General features: G+C 40.9%; 1 protein-coding gene across 1 annotated transcript in view; it reads right to left on the bottom strand.

Annotated features, from left to right (window-relative positions):
• The window catches only part of LOC129421245 (uncharacterized), a 39,549-nt gene continuing 22,206 nt past the window's right edge, over nucleotides 1-17,343 (bottom strand). Inside the window, exons 29-43 of the mRNA XM_073866501.1 lie at nucleotides 15,289-15,672; nucleotides 14,411-14,473; nucleotides 13,796-14,191; nucleotides 13,238-13,639; nucleotides 13,076-13,150; nucleotides 11,526-11,933; nucleotides 11,366-11,440; nucleotides 4,468-4,869; nucleotides 4,250-4,384; nucleotides 3,699-3,833; nucleotides 3,422-3,603; nucleotides 2,967-3,124; nucleotides 1,495-1,740; nucleotides 1,219-1,381; nucleotides 1-831 (exon numbers count right to left, since the gene is read on the bottom strand). Coding sequence (XP_073722602.1) covers nucleotides 742-831; nucleotides 1,219-1,381; nucleotides 1,495-1,740; nucleotides 2,967-3,124; nucleotides 3,422-3,603; nucleotides 3,699-3,833; nucleotides 4,250-4,384; nucleotides 4,468-4,869; nucleotides 11,366-11,440; nucleotides 11,526-11,933; nucleotides 13,076-13,150; nucleotides 13,238-13,639; nucleotides 13,796-14,191; nucleotides 14,411-14,473; nucleotides 15,289-15,672 — 3,314 coding nt within the window. The 3' untranslated portion in view covers nucleotides 1-741. The remainder of the gene's footprint in view (nucleotides 832-1,218; nucleotides 1,382-1,494; nucleotides 1,741-2,966; nucleotides 3,125-3,421; nucleotides 3,604-3,698; nucleotides 3,834-4,249; nucleotides 4,385-4,467; nucleotides 4,870-11,365; nucleotides 11,441-11,525; nucleotides 11,934-13,075; nucleotides 13,151-13,237; nucleotides 13,640-13,795; nucleotides 14,192-14,410; nucleotides 14,474-15,288; nucleotides 15,673-17,343) is intronic.

The following is a 17,343-nucleotide window of genomic DNA, read 5'->3' on the forward strand; positions in this document are numbered from 1 at the left end:
GTTGAATAAAAAAAAAAATTGCATCTCAGATCAATTCGTTATACAGTAGCAACCAAAAATCATTTCAACTTTAAACAACTGTATCTTGGCTCTTTATTCAATTATTTTATTAAAGATGCATTAAAAATTTTGTATGCATGTTGTACTGGTGTGTTCGGAGTAGAAACTGAAGCTTATAGGCCATTAGGAGAATGACTACAAAATATTACCACAAAAGGATCAACACATATTAATAACAGATAAAATTGTAGTCAGTGCATATTACCTGTGAGCTTATACCTAAGAGAGCCATAAAGACATCAAAAAAGCATTAAGACTTTGGTGGATTTGGTAAGAGTGTCACCTGCTGGTTAATGTTTGAAATAACTCAACTAACCATGTATTATATTCCCTATTAAACACAACAAATGTAACAATACCAAAACAACATATTGCAGCACGCTCTTTACATCACTTTATTATAAATTCATAACAGTAATCATGAATCAGAAATTTAACAATGTCAATAACAGTTATGAAATGATTTCTATTGTTTGTGAAACCAAAATGTACCACAAGAGATCAAAGATAAAGGCATGAATCAAAAAAAACACTAAAGCTCCAGACACTTTCACTTGGTATGTATCAGTGAACAGCGATATATAATGAACAAACTATGTAAAGATGAAAACAAAATTAATTAAGTTGAATATATATACGTGAAAATAGTTTCCCAAAGGTAAAAAATTCCCTGTAGTCGTTTTAGGACCAGATCAGAGGACCCATAGATATGGACGAGCTGTCATGAAAGTCCACAGACCTGGGTCTTCTATGGTAACCAGACTCACAGTGCTAAAAGACAATAAACATGATGTACATTTATATACCTTCAAGATGTTTCGAAGTGATAAAGATTTAAATAAAGCATACCAATCACATAACTTAAGCAGTCTAACATTGTGTTTAGATTATGTTGCATTAAATGGTTCCAAGCTGTCACTGGGGCAGTTCCCTTTAAAAAGTTTATTTAGGTACCATTTATACAGACATGTATTTGGTATACCTTTGAGGTACTAATACATTATGCACACTTTGGTACCACTCTGAGGTACTAATATGAACTCTTTACTGTATGTGCAAACGTGAAAGAGTACCATCCCAGTGACAGCTAGGGACCATTTGTTTGGCCATTTTTTCTACAGTCGAGATTTGAAGATTAAAAGGGTTTCACAAACTCACCGCTGAGCAGTCATTACCCATTAAAAGGCAAATGTGAATGGAGCAATGCAAGAAGACCTTTTCAAAGTTTTCAGTGAAGGTAAACATCCTAAAGGAGAAACGGCTTGATGTAGAGACACCATTCTGCAGCAGAACAACTGTGTCATCTTTTGGATTGGGGCACCTGAGAATATTGGATAATATTGTCATTTCTTAAATTCATGTTAATTCAAGATGCTACAAAATAACTGAAAACATTGTCTACTCATTTAATTTTAAGGAATACAATTTTCTTACTCCCCAACAAGCAGATCCCATCGGACATTATAAAGTGGGTCATTCACAGGTGTTGCCCAACATGTGTCGATCAGTAATGCAAACTGTTGCTCATCAATTCCCTCCACTTTAAGTTCCACATAAATTGGCTCATCCACCTCTATATTCACACTACCAGTAAAGGGTTGGGAAAAGTCCGGATCCTGATACGGAACCATCCTGACCTTATATGTGCCTTCACCTGTAGGAATTGTCCTGTGCAAATGGCTGTTGAAATGTTCAGGGTAAACATTATATGGTTATGGTAAAAAAAACATATGAGAGCATGCTATACAACCTCATTCTTAAAAATAAAGGGGGCCATAGAACTATTTTTGGATCCCAAATAACTTTTAGTCAAAGGAACCTAAAAGAAAAAATACATCTCATAACCTACACTGTCAATAAAACAGCATGAAGTTAAAACAACTTAGTTTCGGAAGTTATAATGTTTTACTTGCGATTAGTTAACATAACTTATAAAAAACAGCTTAAAATTGTTTTTTTTTAACTTTTTTGTTAAGTGGATCTGGAACACACACATTATGTTAAATCATACCAATCAAAATCATTTTGATCAAAAGTTTGATCAACTTTTTACAATACATAATTGATCACTGTAAACAATTTCTGGTTGCCTTAAATTTTATTTATATCAACCATGGCGTTACAAGTTATTTTAACTTACTATTTTATATATCTTGACTAAAATAAAATTGCTTAACTTATTTATACATTATTTTGAAAGTTAACTAACTTTTCACTTTATACAGTGTAGTCAAGATACAGTATATAAAATAGTAAGTTCAAATGACTTTTTAAAACCAAGTTCAAGTTTGATCGACTTAAAAAAAATACTTCAATTGGTAACATCTACAAAATGTAAGATTTTCTTCATCTTAAAATTTCACTTCAGGTAAAAATTTAAAGTTGAATAAACATACTTTTTTAAGTGTTACCAATTTTTTTCAGTTGATCCAACTTTTCACTTTTTACAGTATTTGCTAAACAATATAAAAATTGCTTGGTTGTTTCAGCACATAGTTTGGCCAAATAAGGATGAATTTGATTGCCTTTATTGTATATATTGCATATACCGTGGGGGAAAATTGACACATCAGCATTTTTATCAGTAAGGGGATTTCTAAGGCTATTGACACAAAATTTGTGTCATTTCACTTTAGTTATTATGACTCAACTTGTATACTTAAATGTTCTGATTTCTTTGTATGAATTCAATATTTGGCTTGATGACTACATCTGGTGTTCTGCTCCCTCTTTAGTTCAATTAAAACATTACTTGTTCCAAAACATACTGCACTGATAAAAAGATGGTTCAACTTAAAAATATAAGTTACCTGGTAGTTTGTCTTAAAAAAAATATTAGTTGACAAAACAATTTTAAAAAATCCAATAAATGTTTTATAGTGTATGTTCCCTGAAGTGAGTCTTACCTCTCCAGAGGGTTGATCTGTGTGTTCATGGAAAGGGTTTGGGTTTGTGAATATATGCAGGAGAAAGACAGGTTTAGATGACTCTTCCTGCTGATGAGTTGAGTTGACTTCACTTCCCCCAAAATAATATTCTCATAGATGAAATGAGTGCCATTAGCCTGTATAGTAGTGGCATACAAATTTAAATGTATTAATTTCACAAGTAGATGACAAAAAAAGTGCTTTAGCTTATATTTCTTAAAAGCTCATCTCCAAAAATTATATCTAACTCAATGATATTAAATATGAATCAATGATGACAGCATTTATGACCTAATTATAAAATATTTTTTAACCCTCCCCCCTTTAAATCACTCAAATGACTAATTGACAAAAAGAGATTGGTGAATTATTATGAAGTAGATCTTAAGGAGGATTTATAAATACACAATGTTTTCACTCTTAATCTAACCTACCATAAGATTTGTACCACACATATTATTGTTATCAAAATGGAACTCCACTCTGCCATTCTGGACTGTTCCTTTGCAACGAGCATCGCGGAGGTGAAGGATTTCAGCAATAAAACCATCCTCAAAAAGCTGACAACGGGATAAGGAGAGGAAGCCGGAACTGCTCTCACAAATTTCAAAAGAATCTGATATAAAAGAAAAAAAATATTTCATATAAAACTACATTATAATTCAGGAAAGGTAATCTAGTTTTTATTGAAGTAAATAGAAAACATTCAACCATAAGAGTCAGGGTCAGATCTGGGATGGTTACAAAAGCAGCCATAGATCCCATCTTTCTCTCCACACCATTCTTCTTCGGTGCAGTTGATTTCAGTGCAGGGGTCAGTAATGAATAACGTAAAGTTTAGTGTCACTTTTAATATACAGTTTCCATTATTTAGAATAATAGTGAACTCATCAAAACTATGCAGTGACATGAAGGGGCTATGGGAATTATGTTTTGACTGAAACAATTAAAAATGAATCAAAACTGTGTTATATTTTATTCTCTTCAAGGCAGCAATCCTTTCCCTAGCAAAAATGGCATTTTATCATGAACCTTATTGTGGTCTCACAATGGGATGCTTTTTTAACAATACTGAAAGAGTTTCCATCTATTCTGGGTTATACACACTGTCCATAGTTATTGTATAAGTTATAATAATTGCTGGTGGCTCTCCAAGAATCATCCAGACTGGTATAACCATCACATGGGTCGATACTCGGACTGTTAAAGGCAACTGTAACAAAATTTTGGAGGTTGTTTGAAAATACAAAACACTTTTTAAAAATCAGGAAACAAATATTCTGCACCCATATATTCTGTGTCAATTAAATAGTAGAGTACTTTACCAGTAATGGGCACATGTGTAGTGGATTCTGTTGTAGTTGATGGAGTTGTTGAGGGGTTTAGGTCTCTAACCTCTGGAAGAATTGCATTTTATATGACTACCAGTCATTTTCAAATGTAAACCAGATAGTAACTGTAAAAATGTAAATGTCTCTACCTGTGCAGTATGCAGAACAGGACGTTGGACTGACAAACTCATAGACATAGTAGTTCCGTGGACAAGCTTTTACTCGTATGGGATGGGATGTGTAACCACAGCAGTCATTCCAAGAAGAGGTACAGACCTGTCGGGTGACCACTCCATCTTCCAGCCTTGGGTGACGACCATTGAGCCACAGTGGTTGAGAAGTGCCACAGTAGCCATAATTTACACACGACTCAGGCATCTGAGCATCTTGTCCTTGATAGTAAAGTCTATACCAGCCGTTCCAGTTTATGTTATAGTCACACATACCACCATAGTAATAATAGTAATAATTATAATTGCTGGTGGATCTCCAAGAATCATCCAGACTGGTGTAGCTGTCACATGGGTCGATACTCAGACTGGTGAAAGTAACTGTAACAAAATATTGGAAGCTGTTTGAAAATGCAAAACACCTTTTAAAAGTCAAACAAATATGATTTCACATTGATTTCAGTCTTTGACATGGTCTTACTCCGTCAATATTTAATGATGATCTTATGTAAAAAACAGTAAATCACAAATAAAATGACTTTAACTGGCTGTTCACATGCAGGTTCCTAAATGTTGATTTAACACTGTACTGTACCTATATACAATTCATATTTGACCTAATCATGGGTTAAAAAAACATCATGGGTTATGAATGTAACCATTCTTCCCCGAGAAGGGAACGAGACGCTGCGTCGCGGAAGCTACCCTATGGGAACGCCATCTGCGTGATTGCGTCTGAAGCACGTATGTCAAATCAATCCAATGGTCAAGTGACACGTCATAGGCGGGTGACGTGGGAACCAGGAAGCTATAAAAAGAGCACCCGGCAAGCCGACTTCAGCTAGATTGTGCCGAAGCAAGGCGTGACAGGGATGTAGGGAGTATGGCAGGGAGACGCAGCATCTCGTTCCCTTCTTGGGGAACAATGGTTACATTCATAACCCGAGACATTCCCCTTCGTGGGAACTCGAGCTGCATCGCTGAAGCTACGCTATGGGAACGATGTACCAAAACACCATACTACCAAGTGCCTGTCTGTGTGTAGAAATGTGCACAGCTAAGACATAAGCACCTGGGCTCCAGGCGTAGCACCAACATCTAACTCGTAGAACCGAACGACTGTGAGCGGAGAGGACCAGCCTGCCGCATCACAGACATCCAGCATTGAAGCCCCTAGCCACAAGGCCTTGGAGGCTGCCATACCGTGAGTAGAATGAGCCCTGACGACGATAGGTGAAGGCCGTCCAGTGGTCTAATAAGCCAGAGAGATAGCCTCAACTATCCACTTACTGAGTGTCTGCTTGGTCACCGGAAGGCCTTTCTTGGGCGACCCGAAGCACACAAAGAGTTGCTCAGACCTCCTCCACAAAGAAGATCTGTGAACATAGGCATCGAGTGCTCGCACTAGACACACCAAGTTAAGCTTTTCCTGATTCCTATCCCTAAATGGGGGAGGACAAAGGGCCTGAAGTACGACAGGCCGTGGCACATTAGTCGGTACCTTAGGCACATAGCTGGGCCTTGGGTGCAAGAAAGCCTTAACCATCCCCAACGCGAATTCGAGGCACATAGGGGAAACCGACAGGGCCTGAAGGTCGCCCACTCTCCTTAGAGAAGTGACTGCCAACAGAAGTACTGTTTTAAGTGCCACAAACTTGACTAGAACAGTCTCAATGGGATCAAATGGAGCCATGGACAGACCTTCCCGCACAACGGCCAGGTCCCAAGCTGGAATCCTGGGTCGGACTACAGGCCTCAGCCTCCGAGTGCCACGAAGGAAGCGAACCACCAGTGGGTCTCTCCCAAGGGACTGCCCGACCAAAGAGACATGGTAGGCCGAGTTGGCCGCCACATACACCTTCAGCGTAGAAGTAGATAACCCTGCGGTGAACTTTTCCTGCAGAAACTCCAAAACTGTACCAATTGGGCCGTTCACAGGGTCATGCAGGTACTTGCTGCACCAGGAAGTAAAAACTCTCAATTTAAAGGCATAAAGCTTCCTCGTGGAGGGAGCTCTGGAGTGAAGAATTGTCTCAACAGCCTCGGCTGAAAGACCAGATTCTATGAGCCTGGCCCCCTCAGCGGCCAGACCTACAGTTTCCATAACTCTGGGCGGGGGTGAAGAATCGAGCCACTCGCCAGAGAAAGGAGATCCTTCCTGACGGGTATTTCTCGAGGTGAGCCATCGAGGAAGGACACCAGGTCCGAGAACCATATTCGGTTCGGCCAGAGTGGGGCTACTAGCAACAAACGAACGTTGTTGCGACGGACCCTCTCCAGAACTCCCGGGAGCAGAGCGATCAGGGGAAAAGCGTACAGCATAGCCTCGGCCACGGCTGAACCATGGCATCCAGCCACAGCAGTGCTGGGTGTGTGAGAGAAAACCATAGCGGACAGTGTGTCGTCTCTCTGGACGCAAACAGATCCACTTTCGCCTGGTAAAATCTCGTCAAAATGGACTCCACCACCTGAGGGTGGAGCCTCCACTCCCCGGGCCTCAGCCTCTGTCTCGACAGGACATCTGCCCCCTGATTCAGACACCTGGAAATGTACACTGCTCTGAGGGACAGCAACTTCCCCTGTGTCCACAGAAGGATATGCCGCGCCAATTTGTACAAAGGGCATGAAAGCAAACTCCCCTGGTGGTTGATATACGCGACTACCAACATGTTGTCTGTCCAGACTAACACGTGATGGCCCCGCAGGTGAGAGATGAAACACCTCAGGGCGTAAAACACCACCATCATCTCTAGGCAATTTATGTGCCAGCTGAGATGTTTGGCGCTCCATACTCCATGAGCCAAATGGCCCTCCATAGTTGCTTCCCAGCCTGTGAGGGAAGCATCCGTTGTCAGCGTAACGCGACGAAACTGAGCCCCCAACACCAGTCCTTGGGAGATAAACCATGGACTCTTCCACAGATCTAAGGCACAAAGACATCTGCGCGTGACCTTGATCAGACGGAACGTGTTGCCCCTCTGGGAAAACCTTTGGTTTTGAGCCACCACTGTAGCGGTCTCATGTGAAGCAGCTCAAGGGGTATCACATTGGACGCTGCTGCCATGAGCCCCAAACAACCTTTTAAATTGTTTTACAGTGTGTGACTGGCCTAACTTCACTCTGCCTACAGCCAAAAGAATGGATTCCACACGAGCAGGGGAGAGATGTGCCTGCATCGTTGTTGAATCCCATATAATGCCAAGAAAAGCTGTCCTCTGGACTGGAGAGAGCAAGCTTTTCTTTGCATTTAGCCTTAACCCCAGTTATCTAATGTGGGTCAGCACAGCATCTTGATGCTGCGCTGCCATACTCTCTGGTTGGGCTAAAATTAACCAATCGTCTATGTAGTTTAAGACACGGATGCCCCGGAGTTGTAATGGAGCCAGTGCTGCATCCATGCACTTTGTAAATGTACGGGTGACAGAGATAGACCAGAAGGGAGAACCCGATATTGGTAAGCCACGGCACCGAAGGCGAACCTCACCTGTTGCGGGAGGATAGATATGTGAAAATATGCGTCTTTTAGATCTATTGTCACAAACCAGTCCTCGGATCTGATTTGTGTGACGATCTGCTTTATAGTTAACATCTTGAACTTTAATTTTGCAACAGACCGGTTTAGATGACGTAGATCTAAAATAGGATGTAACCCCCCCGTCTTTCATTGGAACTATGAAATAGCGGCTGTAAAACCCTGACTCCCTGTCGTGAGGAGGAACATATTCTATGGCTTCCTTGCACAAGAGAGTTTCTACTTCTCGTTCCATTATTAGAGCCTGCCCAGCACCCACTATGGTAGATAACACGCCGTTGAATTGGGGCGGCTGGTTGCAAAACTGAATTTTGTAGCCTTTTTCTATTATTTGCAGAACCCACTGAGACACGTTTGGCAGGAGTTTCCACGCTGACAAATTTTCTATAAGGGGGACCAGCCTCTCGAGACTGGCTTTTGGTGTACTAGTTAAACTTTTCCCGGTGCCCTGAACCAAACTGGCAGGGTTCAACCTGGATGATATTAATGCCTCCCTCCTCGGAGAGAGGTGTTGCGTGCCCCACGCACGAGACACACAAGAATGGGGAGCAGCTGTGCCCCGAAACACACACTGCGGCGGGGTTAACACACTGGCATTGAGGGCATTGAGGAGAGACAGGCAAGTGTGCTGAGGTGACTGCCGGCTCTCCCCGACTGGGCTGCCCTCGGAAATATGACACTACATCCCTCAGGACTTCTTTTTTGCCGAAACTTCCTCGCCATAATAACAGCCCTCAGGTCTGTTTTCTGCTTAGATGATGTCTGAGTGCGACCGCCCGAGCCCCAATTTTTTGGAGGGGACCACGTGTGGCAACACTTTGCTTTTGCGATGCTCTATATGATGTAGATGGCTGCTCGTGCCCAGCAGCCCTAGAATCCAGAGCACGTCGGGGGAGATAGCGTGCGAACGCCGCCGATTGCTTACGAGCCTCCGCAAATCTCTCGACGACAGTATTAACGGCATCGCCAAAGAGACCGGAGGGCGCAACAGGCGGGTCTAAGAGAAAAGCTCTATCTGCGGATCTAAGCTCGGACAGATTAAGCCATAAATGACGTTCTGTGGCTACCAGAGCTCCCATTGATCGGGAAGCGAAGGCGACTTCAATGATGATGCCGCGGCGGGGGAGAGATTGCTCGCAAGCGTCTGCTTCACCCGGGGTGATGTCTTTAAATATCCGTGTTCACCCATCCCCACAATGTTGGAATACATGGTGGCGTGAGGGGTGTGAACACAGGCTGAATATGGAGCTTTTCATGATCTCGACAGCTCTCTGTGGAGATCAGGAAAGAAAGTCATGTTGCGCCGCAAAGGTTGAGGTTTCTGTTTTTAAAAAACGCTCGTCTAACATGCTCTGAGGATGCTCTGTGTCTCCGCTGGCCAGTCTTATTTTAAGCAAGCCACGGCATTAGTGACAACCTCCATTAAATCATTGAACGCGGGGGACGAATAAGAAGGCTCCTCAGCGTCCACCACATCCACAGACATAATATCGACTTCCTCGGACGACGATAAATGCAGATCTGGGCTCCCGCCCTGGGAGGAAGAAACCGCAGGGTGGGCTTCCGAATCCAAAGACGGGGCACTAGATCCCGCGGGTGAAGGCTGAGAAAGGGGAAGACCCGTCTCAATCTCGTCCGCAAGATCTAGTGGTGATCCCCATGATCGCAGCTTCCGCTCTGCCTCGGCAACAGCGGGGCCAGAACCGTAGGGAACACGCGGCTCACCACCCTCCTCGAAGAGTGCCAGCCGCGAGCGCAATGTCCAGAGCAGCATCCTTTCACAATGTGCACAACCACTTCTCTCAAGAGATAATCGTGCGTGTTGTGCCCCGAGGCACATAACACAAAGACGGTGCGAGTCCTTGCTCGTAATGAAACAAGGACACGGGGAGCACACTCCTTAAAACTTTGTTTGGACTTGGACATGATAATGACACACACTCGCTTGCTGAGGCACAAAGAGCTGAAGTCGGCTTGCCGGGTGCTCTTTTTATAGCTTCCTGGTTCCCACATCACCCGCCTATGACGTGTCACTTGACCATTGGATTGATTTGACATACGTGCTTCAGCGGCAATCACGCAGAGGGCGTTCCCATAGCGACGAAGGGGAACCCAGCATTTTCCAGAATGTATCCTTCATTTATTTTTATACGACATAAACCTATATAAAGCATAAATACAAAATACTTGCACTTACATTATTTGAAGACATTTATATGCTTGTTAATAAATTAAAAACAAAGCTCAGATGTCTTCCAACACTTTTTATGTAGAGGTCTCCACAGGTCCACTTAGTCCCGAGCGGGTTCAGGTCTAAAAGTTTCATGTGTGCCTTAGACATGGGTTGGGTATAATGATAGCGGCATCAGGTAATTTAAAATTAATGTATTTTTTGCCAAATGGACCTGTGGTGTCCCAAACTATCTCATGCGTTTGCATCGAGTCCTTTTCCAAGCGCCTTCCTCCTTTGTTTGCCAAGAAAGTTTGCAACATCGAGTGACTGGCGGTAGGTTAATTTTCGTTGAGACAACTGTCAATTAATTTTGAATGCACATTTTAGCGGTTACCTTGGGGTTGTTGTCAGATAAAAAAGGAAAATAAATGGAGCATCGGGCCAAGTTGGTTGTGAGGTCACCAAAGTTTCTTTCTGTCTGACTGGTGCATGCAAGGATGCATACTGCTCATACAAATTGCCACTGGTTCGGGTCGAATTCAGGTCCAATTTGCTCAGGTTTGTTTCAGGTTGGGTTTTTAAAAAATTTGATTCATGCACGTTGCGTTCGGGTAAAAAGTGATTTGAGTCATTTCGGGTTGGGTACATTTCTTTGGACCCGAGAAGACCTCTAGTTTCATCCCTACGTTGCTTTGTTTGACGATGACATGTTTGTCTTGGGGCGGCTAGCTTCTCTTTGTGTTTCGAAATTGAGGTTAGTTGCAATTTGCAAGATGGCACTAAAAACCCACATTAGACCTTGAATAAATTTGAGCCTTTCTTCATTTTTAAACCTTCAAATGAAACTTTTTTAGAGCACTAAACTGTTACTTATTGTGCTTGACAATACTATAAATTACGATTTCTGTCTGTATGGTTCCATAAAAGGTTGGTGAAAAAGGTTCTTTAAATGAAAAGAAATTGTTCTTTTATAGAACTAAATGTTTCTTTAAGGAACCAACAATGGCTTTTCTATGGCATATCTGTAAATAACATTTCAAGCATGTTGTTTTAGAGAATATATACCTATCGTAGCTGCAGAATAAAAATGAATGACTAAATGAAACAAGGTTCAGGAAACAAATATTCTGCACCTCTATATTCTGTGTCAATATAATAGTAGAGTACTGTACCAGTAATAGGCACAGGTGTAGTGGATTCTGTCGTTGTAGTTGATAAAGTTGTTGGGGGGTTTAGGTCTCTAACCTCTGAAAAACATGCACATACCGTAACCATCAATCATTTTCAAATGTAAAACAGCGAGTAGTTGTAAAATTTTGTAAATGTCTCTACCTGTGCAGTATGCAGAGCACGACGATGGACTGACAAACTCATAGACATAGTAATTCCCTGGACAAGCTTTTACTCGTATGGGATGGGATGTGTAACCACAGCAGTCATTCCAAGAAGAGCTACAGACCTGCCGGGTAACCACTCCATCTTCCAGCTGTGGGTGACGACCATTGAGCCACATTGGTTGAGAAGTGCCACAGTAGCCATAATTTACACACGACTCAGGCATCTGAGCATCCTGTCCTTGATAGTAAAGTCTATACCAGCCATTCCAGTTCATGTTATAGTCACACATACCACTATAGTAATAATAGTAATAGTAATAATTATAATTGCTGGTGGATCTCCAAGAATCATCCAGACTGGTGTAGCTGTCACATGGGTCGATACTCAGACTGGTAAATGTAACTGTAACAAAATTTTGGAAGCTGTTTGAAAATGCAAAACACCTTTTAAAAGTCAAATAAATATGATTTCATATTGATTTCAGTCTTTGACATGGTCTTACTTGGTCAATATTAAAATTATGAAGATTATATTTTCACATAATGTTTTTTTTATGTAGGATGATCTTATGTAAAAAACAGTAAATAAAATAAAAAGATTTTAGCTGACTGTTCACATCGAGGGGCAACCTTCTGATCTCTCTGATGAAGCCAATATGGAAGTGATTTAAACTGCAATTCATTGACTGGCCGCTAGAGGCAGACTCCAAAAGGGAGTCAATTCCCATAGACCTCCATTTTAAAATGGCCAACTTTACAGTAGAAAATAGTATGTTTACAGCCTGATACAAGACATTTTTTGGTCTATATACTTATTTTGCCCTTCGTGACAACTGTGAGGGGGTGAATTGTTTTGTAACTCATCCGTTTAAATTATATATAGCTTTAAAGTTCTGCATAATTAAGGGCATAGCCACTTGAGTGACGGTTAAACCGCCACTGGCGTCACTAGAATTGAGCTAGGGGGGCGTGGTTTCAGCAACCAGTCACCTCAGGTTCACCCACATCCCACCTATTTACCCATTTTCGGATATCCGCGAGTGATGCGTGGTGATGCGCGGCCAAGAGGGCGACTGCATATGCAGGGATGAAGACTGCACATGCAAATTGCCACTGGTTAGGGTCGGACTCAGGTCCAATTTTCTTTGGTTTGTCTCAGGTTGGATTTTCGGGTTGGGTACATTTCTTTGGACCCGAGAAGACCTCTTGTTTGCTCCCTTCGTTGTGGTGGCTAGCTTCTCTTTGTGTTTTGAAATTGAGTTTTTTTTACACCTTCAAATTAAACTTTTTTAAAGAACTAAACTGTTATAAAGGTGCTTGACAGATTAAAATAAATTGTTCTTTTATAAAAAAAATGTTTCTTTGAGGAACCAAAAATGGCTCTTCTATGGCATCGCTGTGAAGAACATTTCCAGCATGTTTTTTAGAGAATATATACCTATCGTTGCTGCAGGATATAAATGTATGACTAAATGAAACAAGTTGCAGGAAACAAATATTCTGCACCTCTATATTCTGTGTCAATATAATAATAGAGTACTTTACCAGTGATGGGCACAGGTGTAGTGGATTCTGTGGTTGTAGTTGATAAAGTTGTTAGGGGGTGGAGGTCTCTAACCTCTGTAAAACATGCACATACTGTAACCACCAATTATTTTCAAATGTAAACTAGAGAGTTAGTAGTTGTAAAATTGTAAATGTCTTTACCTGTGCAGTATGCAGAGCAAGATGTTGGACTGACAAATTCATAGACATAGTAATTTCCTGGACAAGCTTTTACTCGTATGGGATGGGATGTGTAACCACAGCAGTCATTCCCAGTAGAGCCACAGATCTTCCGGGTGACCACTCCATCTTCCAGCTGTGGGTGACGACCATTGAGCCACAGTGGTTGAGAAGTACCACATGAGCCATAATTTACACATGACTCAGGCATCTGAGCATCTTGTCCTTGATAGTAAAGTCTATACCAGCCGTTCCAGTTCATGTTATAGTCACACACAGCACTATAGTAATAATAATAATAATAATAATTGCTGGTGGATCTCCAAGAATCATCCAGACTGGTGTAGCTGTCACATGGGTCGATACTCGGAGTGGTGAAAGCAACTAAAAATGAGTTTAAAAAATGTATAAAGGAAAAACAAATTATTTGCTTGGATTACAAAGTAAGAAATATTTAATGACACAATAGTCTGTTTCTTCTTGTATTAGAACCATCAACAAAAAAGTTGAAAATAAGAATCAATGGAAATGCTTGTGTACCTGCACAATATACAGGGGCTGGGATTGTCACACTTGGCCTGGTGAGTTTATAGACATAATAATTATCAGGACAAGCTTTGACTTCAATTGAGTTGGATCTGTATGAACTGCACTGTCCGTATCTAGAGCTGCTGTAGACTTCAAGAGTAACAACTCCATCTTCTAGACGTGGATGAGAGTCATTGAGCCACAGAGGACTGTAACCTCCACATGTCATATCATTCAGACACCACTCAGGAATCTCAGCATTCATGCCATTAATAAAGAGTCGATACCAGCCGTCCCATTCGGTCATGGTGTCATCATATTGTACGCCCCAGTAAGTGCGTGTGTTTCTCCATTCATTGTCAAGGGTTTTGTAGTTATAGCATGGGTCATAACTGGTGATGGTGGAAGCTGTAAAGTCCAGAAACACATGAACATTAAACCTCCAGCATTTTTTAGCTTCATTCCATTTTCGTCCCATTTTAGAAATTTTATAAAGGTTTATGTCTTAGGTTCTGATGCATTTTGGAAAAAAAATATCTTGAACATACGACAACACAATTTAATGCACATTACAGTAAACAGCAAATACGTAGCACATTTTTAATTTATCAACTGTATGCAACCTACACAGAGTTGTGCTGTATCCAGTTGGATTTGTTAAGAGATCTGCCTCGGTCAAAGTGTTGATATCTGAAAGACAGGAAATTTAACATGAATTAAAACAGTAAAAGATTTGTGGAGCTCAGATGAAAAACCCGCTAAATGACCTTCAAAAAAAAAAAGATATTGACTAAAAGCTCTTGCCACTTATTATGTGATCTTCAAATACTTTAACTTAAAATCTTCTAAATCCCAGCCTCAGGCCATTCAGAAATAATGCTTTGTTGGCAGAATCTGTTAAACGATCGATTTTTCTGCAAGGCACATTAGGGGTGCTGAGATTTTTAGCAGAGTCCTCTAAGTGACAGAAAATGAATTGGATGAATGACGGCATGCAAAATAACAAAATAAACTCAGACTTGTGTCCTTTGTGAGTACTTGGACCTGAATATAACCTGAATGTGGCACATGATCACTGCGCCCCCTAATGTTTGGTTGAGTTTCTTCGTTTATACATTCTGACTCTCATTTTTTGCTATGTTTTGAGTTGCATCTATATGGTGATTTTGCTAATTTTTGCTTTGTCTTGTCCAAAGAAATGGATGTTTTTTGACAAAAAGGCTTACATGCATGTAGAGGGTTTTGCTGTGAAAGACAGTCAAACTTGTTAAATACCAATCAAATGATAAAAGTGACATTTGTGAAAATAAGGCATTTCAGTTTCTGACTAAAAACCTTATTTATTACCACCAAAGTGAAATAACTGAACCTAAATATAAAAGCTAGATAAAAAAAATGCTCATTTACCAGAAAAAGTGTCAGACGCACTTAGAGGGTTTTGCATCTAAAAATCTTTATTTGTAATAGGCTACATATAAGACAAAGTTTATATAAAGCCACAATACCTGTGCAGTAACCTGAACACCAAGACTGCGGGGAGACCAATTCATAGACAAAGTAACCTCCTGAGCAGGCTTTGACTTGAATGGAGAGCATAAAATAAGAGCAGTACCTCCAATACGACCCAAAAACCTGGCGGGTAACCACTCCATCTTCAATCTGAGGGTGAGCGCCACTGAGCCACAGATTCACGTAAGCATTACAGCTGTATGAACTAACACAGTCCTCTGACATACGAATGTTCATCCCATTATAGTAAAGTCGGTACCAGCCATGCCAGGAGAAATACTCATCACAAATGTACAATCCACTTTCATTGGTGGCCCTCCAGGGACGATCCAGTGAAGTATAATTATAACAGGGATCATAACTGAGATTGTCCATAGAAGCTGTAATAGAGATAGAAGAAGAATATTTCTATTTTGAAATTGATAGACATTCGTCATTTTAGGTTTTTAAAATGCATGGTCATGATCTAAACTGAACTTATGATACACTCAGGCATTACTAAAACATCAACTGCATTTACTTTGTTTAAAAGTCTGCAGACTTGGAAGTGATTTAAGGTATTAATGTTCTTTCTTTAACATGACAATATCGCCCATTTGTTGAAACATTGATCTAGTACGAGTTCAGGTGTGGGAAGTCACTGGTTTGACTGCTGTTCCAGTGCACTTTCACTTGTAGAAGGTTGGAAAAACATGGGTTACTGTTGCCTGAAACGCGACATAAATATTGGAGCTGACTAGGGAAATGGGTGACAGGAGAGTGAAGGATGCTGGGATTTGGAGTCCATGGGATGATGACCGGCGGAATCACAGGGAAAACACACAGATTGGGACCATGACAGTCAAGATGACAATTAAGTAAAAATCACTTAAGCAGCTTATTTAGTGTACTAAAGATTCTCCTAGTCTGCCATGCAATTGAAAAGAAGTCTCTTGTCTTCTTGTCAGTGTACCACAGATTCCCCTTTTGATTTTTGCTAACCTTAACAGTTGAGGCTGTTCCTACAGGTATGAGCTTTGAGTTAGAGGTTATAAGGTCAATCCTGGACAGTGTTGGGGGTAACGAGTTACAAAGTAACGGATTACAGTAACTACATTACTTTTTTGGGTAACGAAGTAAAGTAACGCATTACACTAATAATATTGGTAACTACACTACTTTACTAGACTATAGGAACGCGCTTTCCTGCGTTACCCAAGCAGTGTTTGCCTGGGTGTAAAGTTCTGTCTATTTAAGTGCTGCGTGCATGCGTGTACCTGTACGTGTGCCGTTGCCATAGAGATTGAATTGACGTAGCTGCTGGTGCAAAGGGGAGCGGGAAATGAAGACGGAGGGTTTCAGCCACTGGGGTGATATTCACATTGCTTTCAGCGTATTGCTCGAAAGTACAAAAATATTCGTGTGAAATGCACACTATGCCCAGACGACAAGTGTCTTTCAACTGCTGACAACGCGATGAGCAACCTGTCTGAGCATTTGTAAGCCCAGCATGGCAATACAACACTTGTGGCGAAAGATCCTGCTTAACTTACCGGTCAGGGATCGAGAGGTCCGAACCCGAAGACGGACTTAGGTAAGTTAATGAACCTCAATCGAGTCAGACCCACAGCATAATTCTTTTAAAGAAAATTATTTGAACGTAACCCGAACAGCAATGTCGCGTGCGCGCAATTTATAGAAAAAAGCCAGGAGTCAGGACCGCTGTTTTCTTCATAATCTTACTTCCAAATCTAATCCTATAAACTTTTCGGTGTTTGCTGTATCGCTGTTACCGCCCTGCCAGACTGTCTTATAGAGAAATAAGTTAATTCCTTGATTTGCGTTGTTGATTCATTTATAAATAATTACCCCAAGGGTTTAGTTTATGCGCAAAAAGCATTAAAATGAATAGAACGTGATGATTACGTCTTTCTTTGGTTAAAAAAATAATAAAATAAATAAGCCTATATGAAATGTGTTTCACTTAAATAATTAACAAATTAAAAAACGAATTCAAAAGAAGCCTATATGAGTTTATTTATTGTGTGACGTGCTCCCAAACCGATGCAGCA

Source organism: Misgurnus anguillicaudatus, chromosome 4 (assembly GCF_027580225.2).
Source record: "Misgurnus anguillicaudatus chromosome 4, ASM2758022v2, whole genome shotgun sequence".
NCBI classification, from domain to species: Eukaryota; Metazoa; Chordata; class Actinopteri; order Cypriniformes; family Cobitidae; genus Misgurnus; species Misgurnus anguillicaudatus.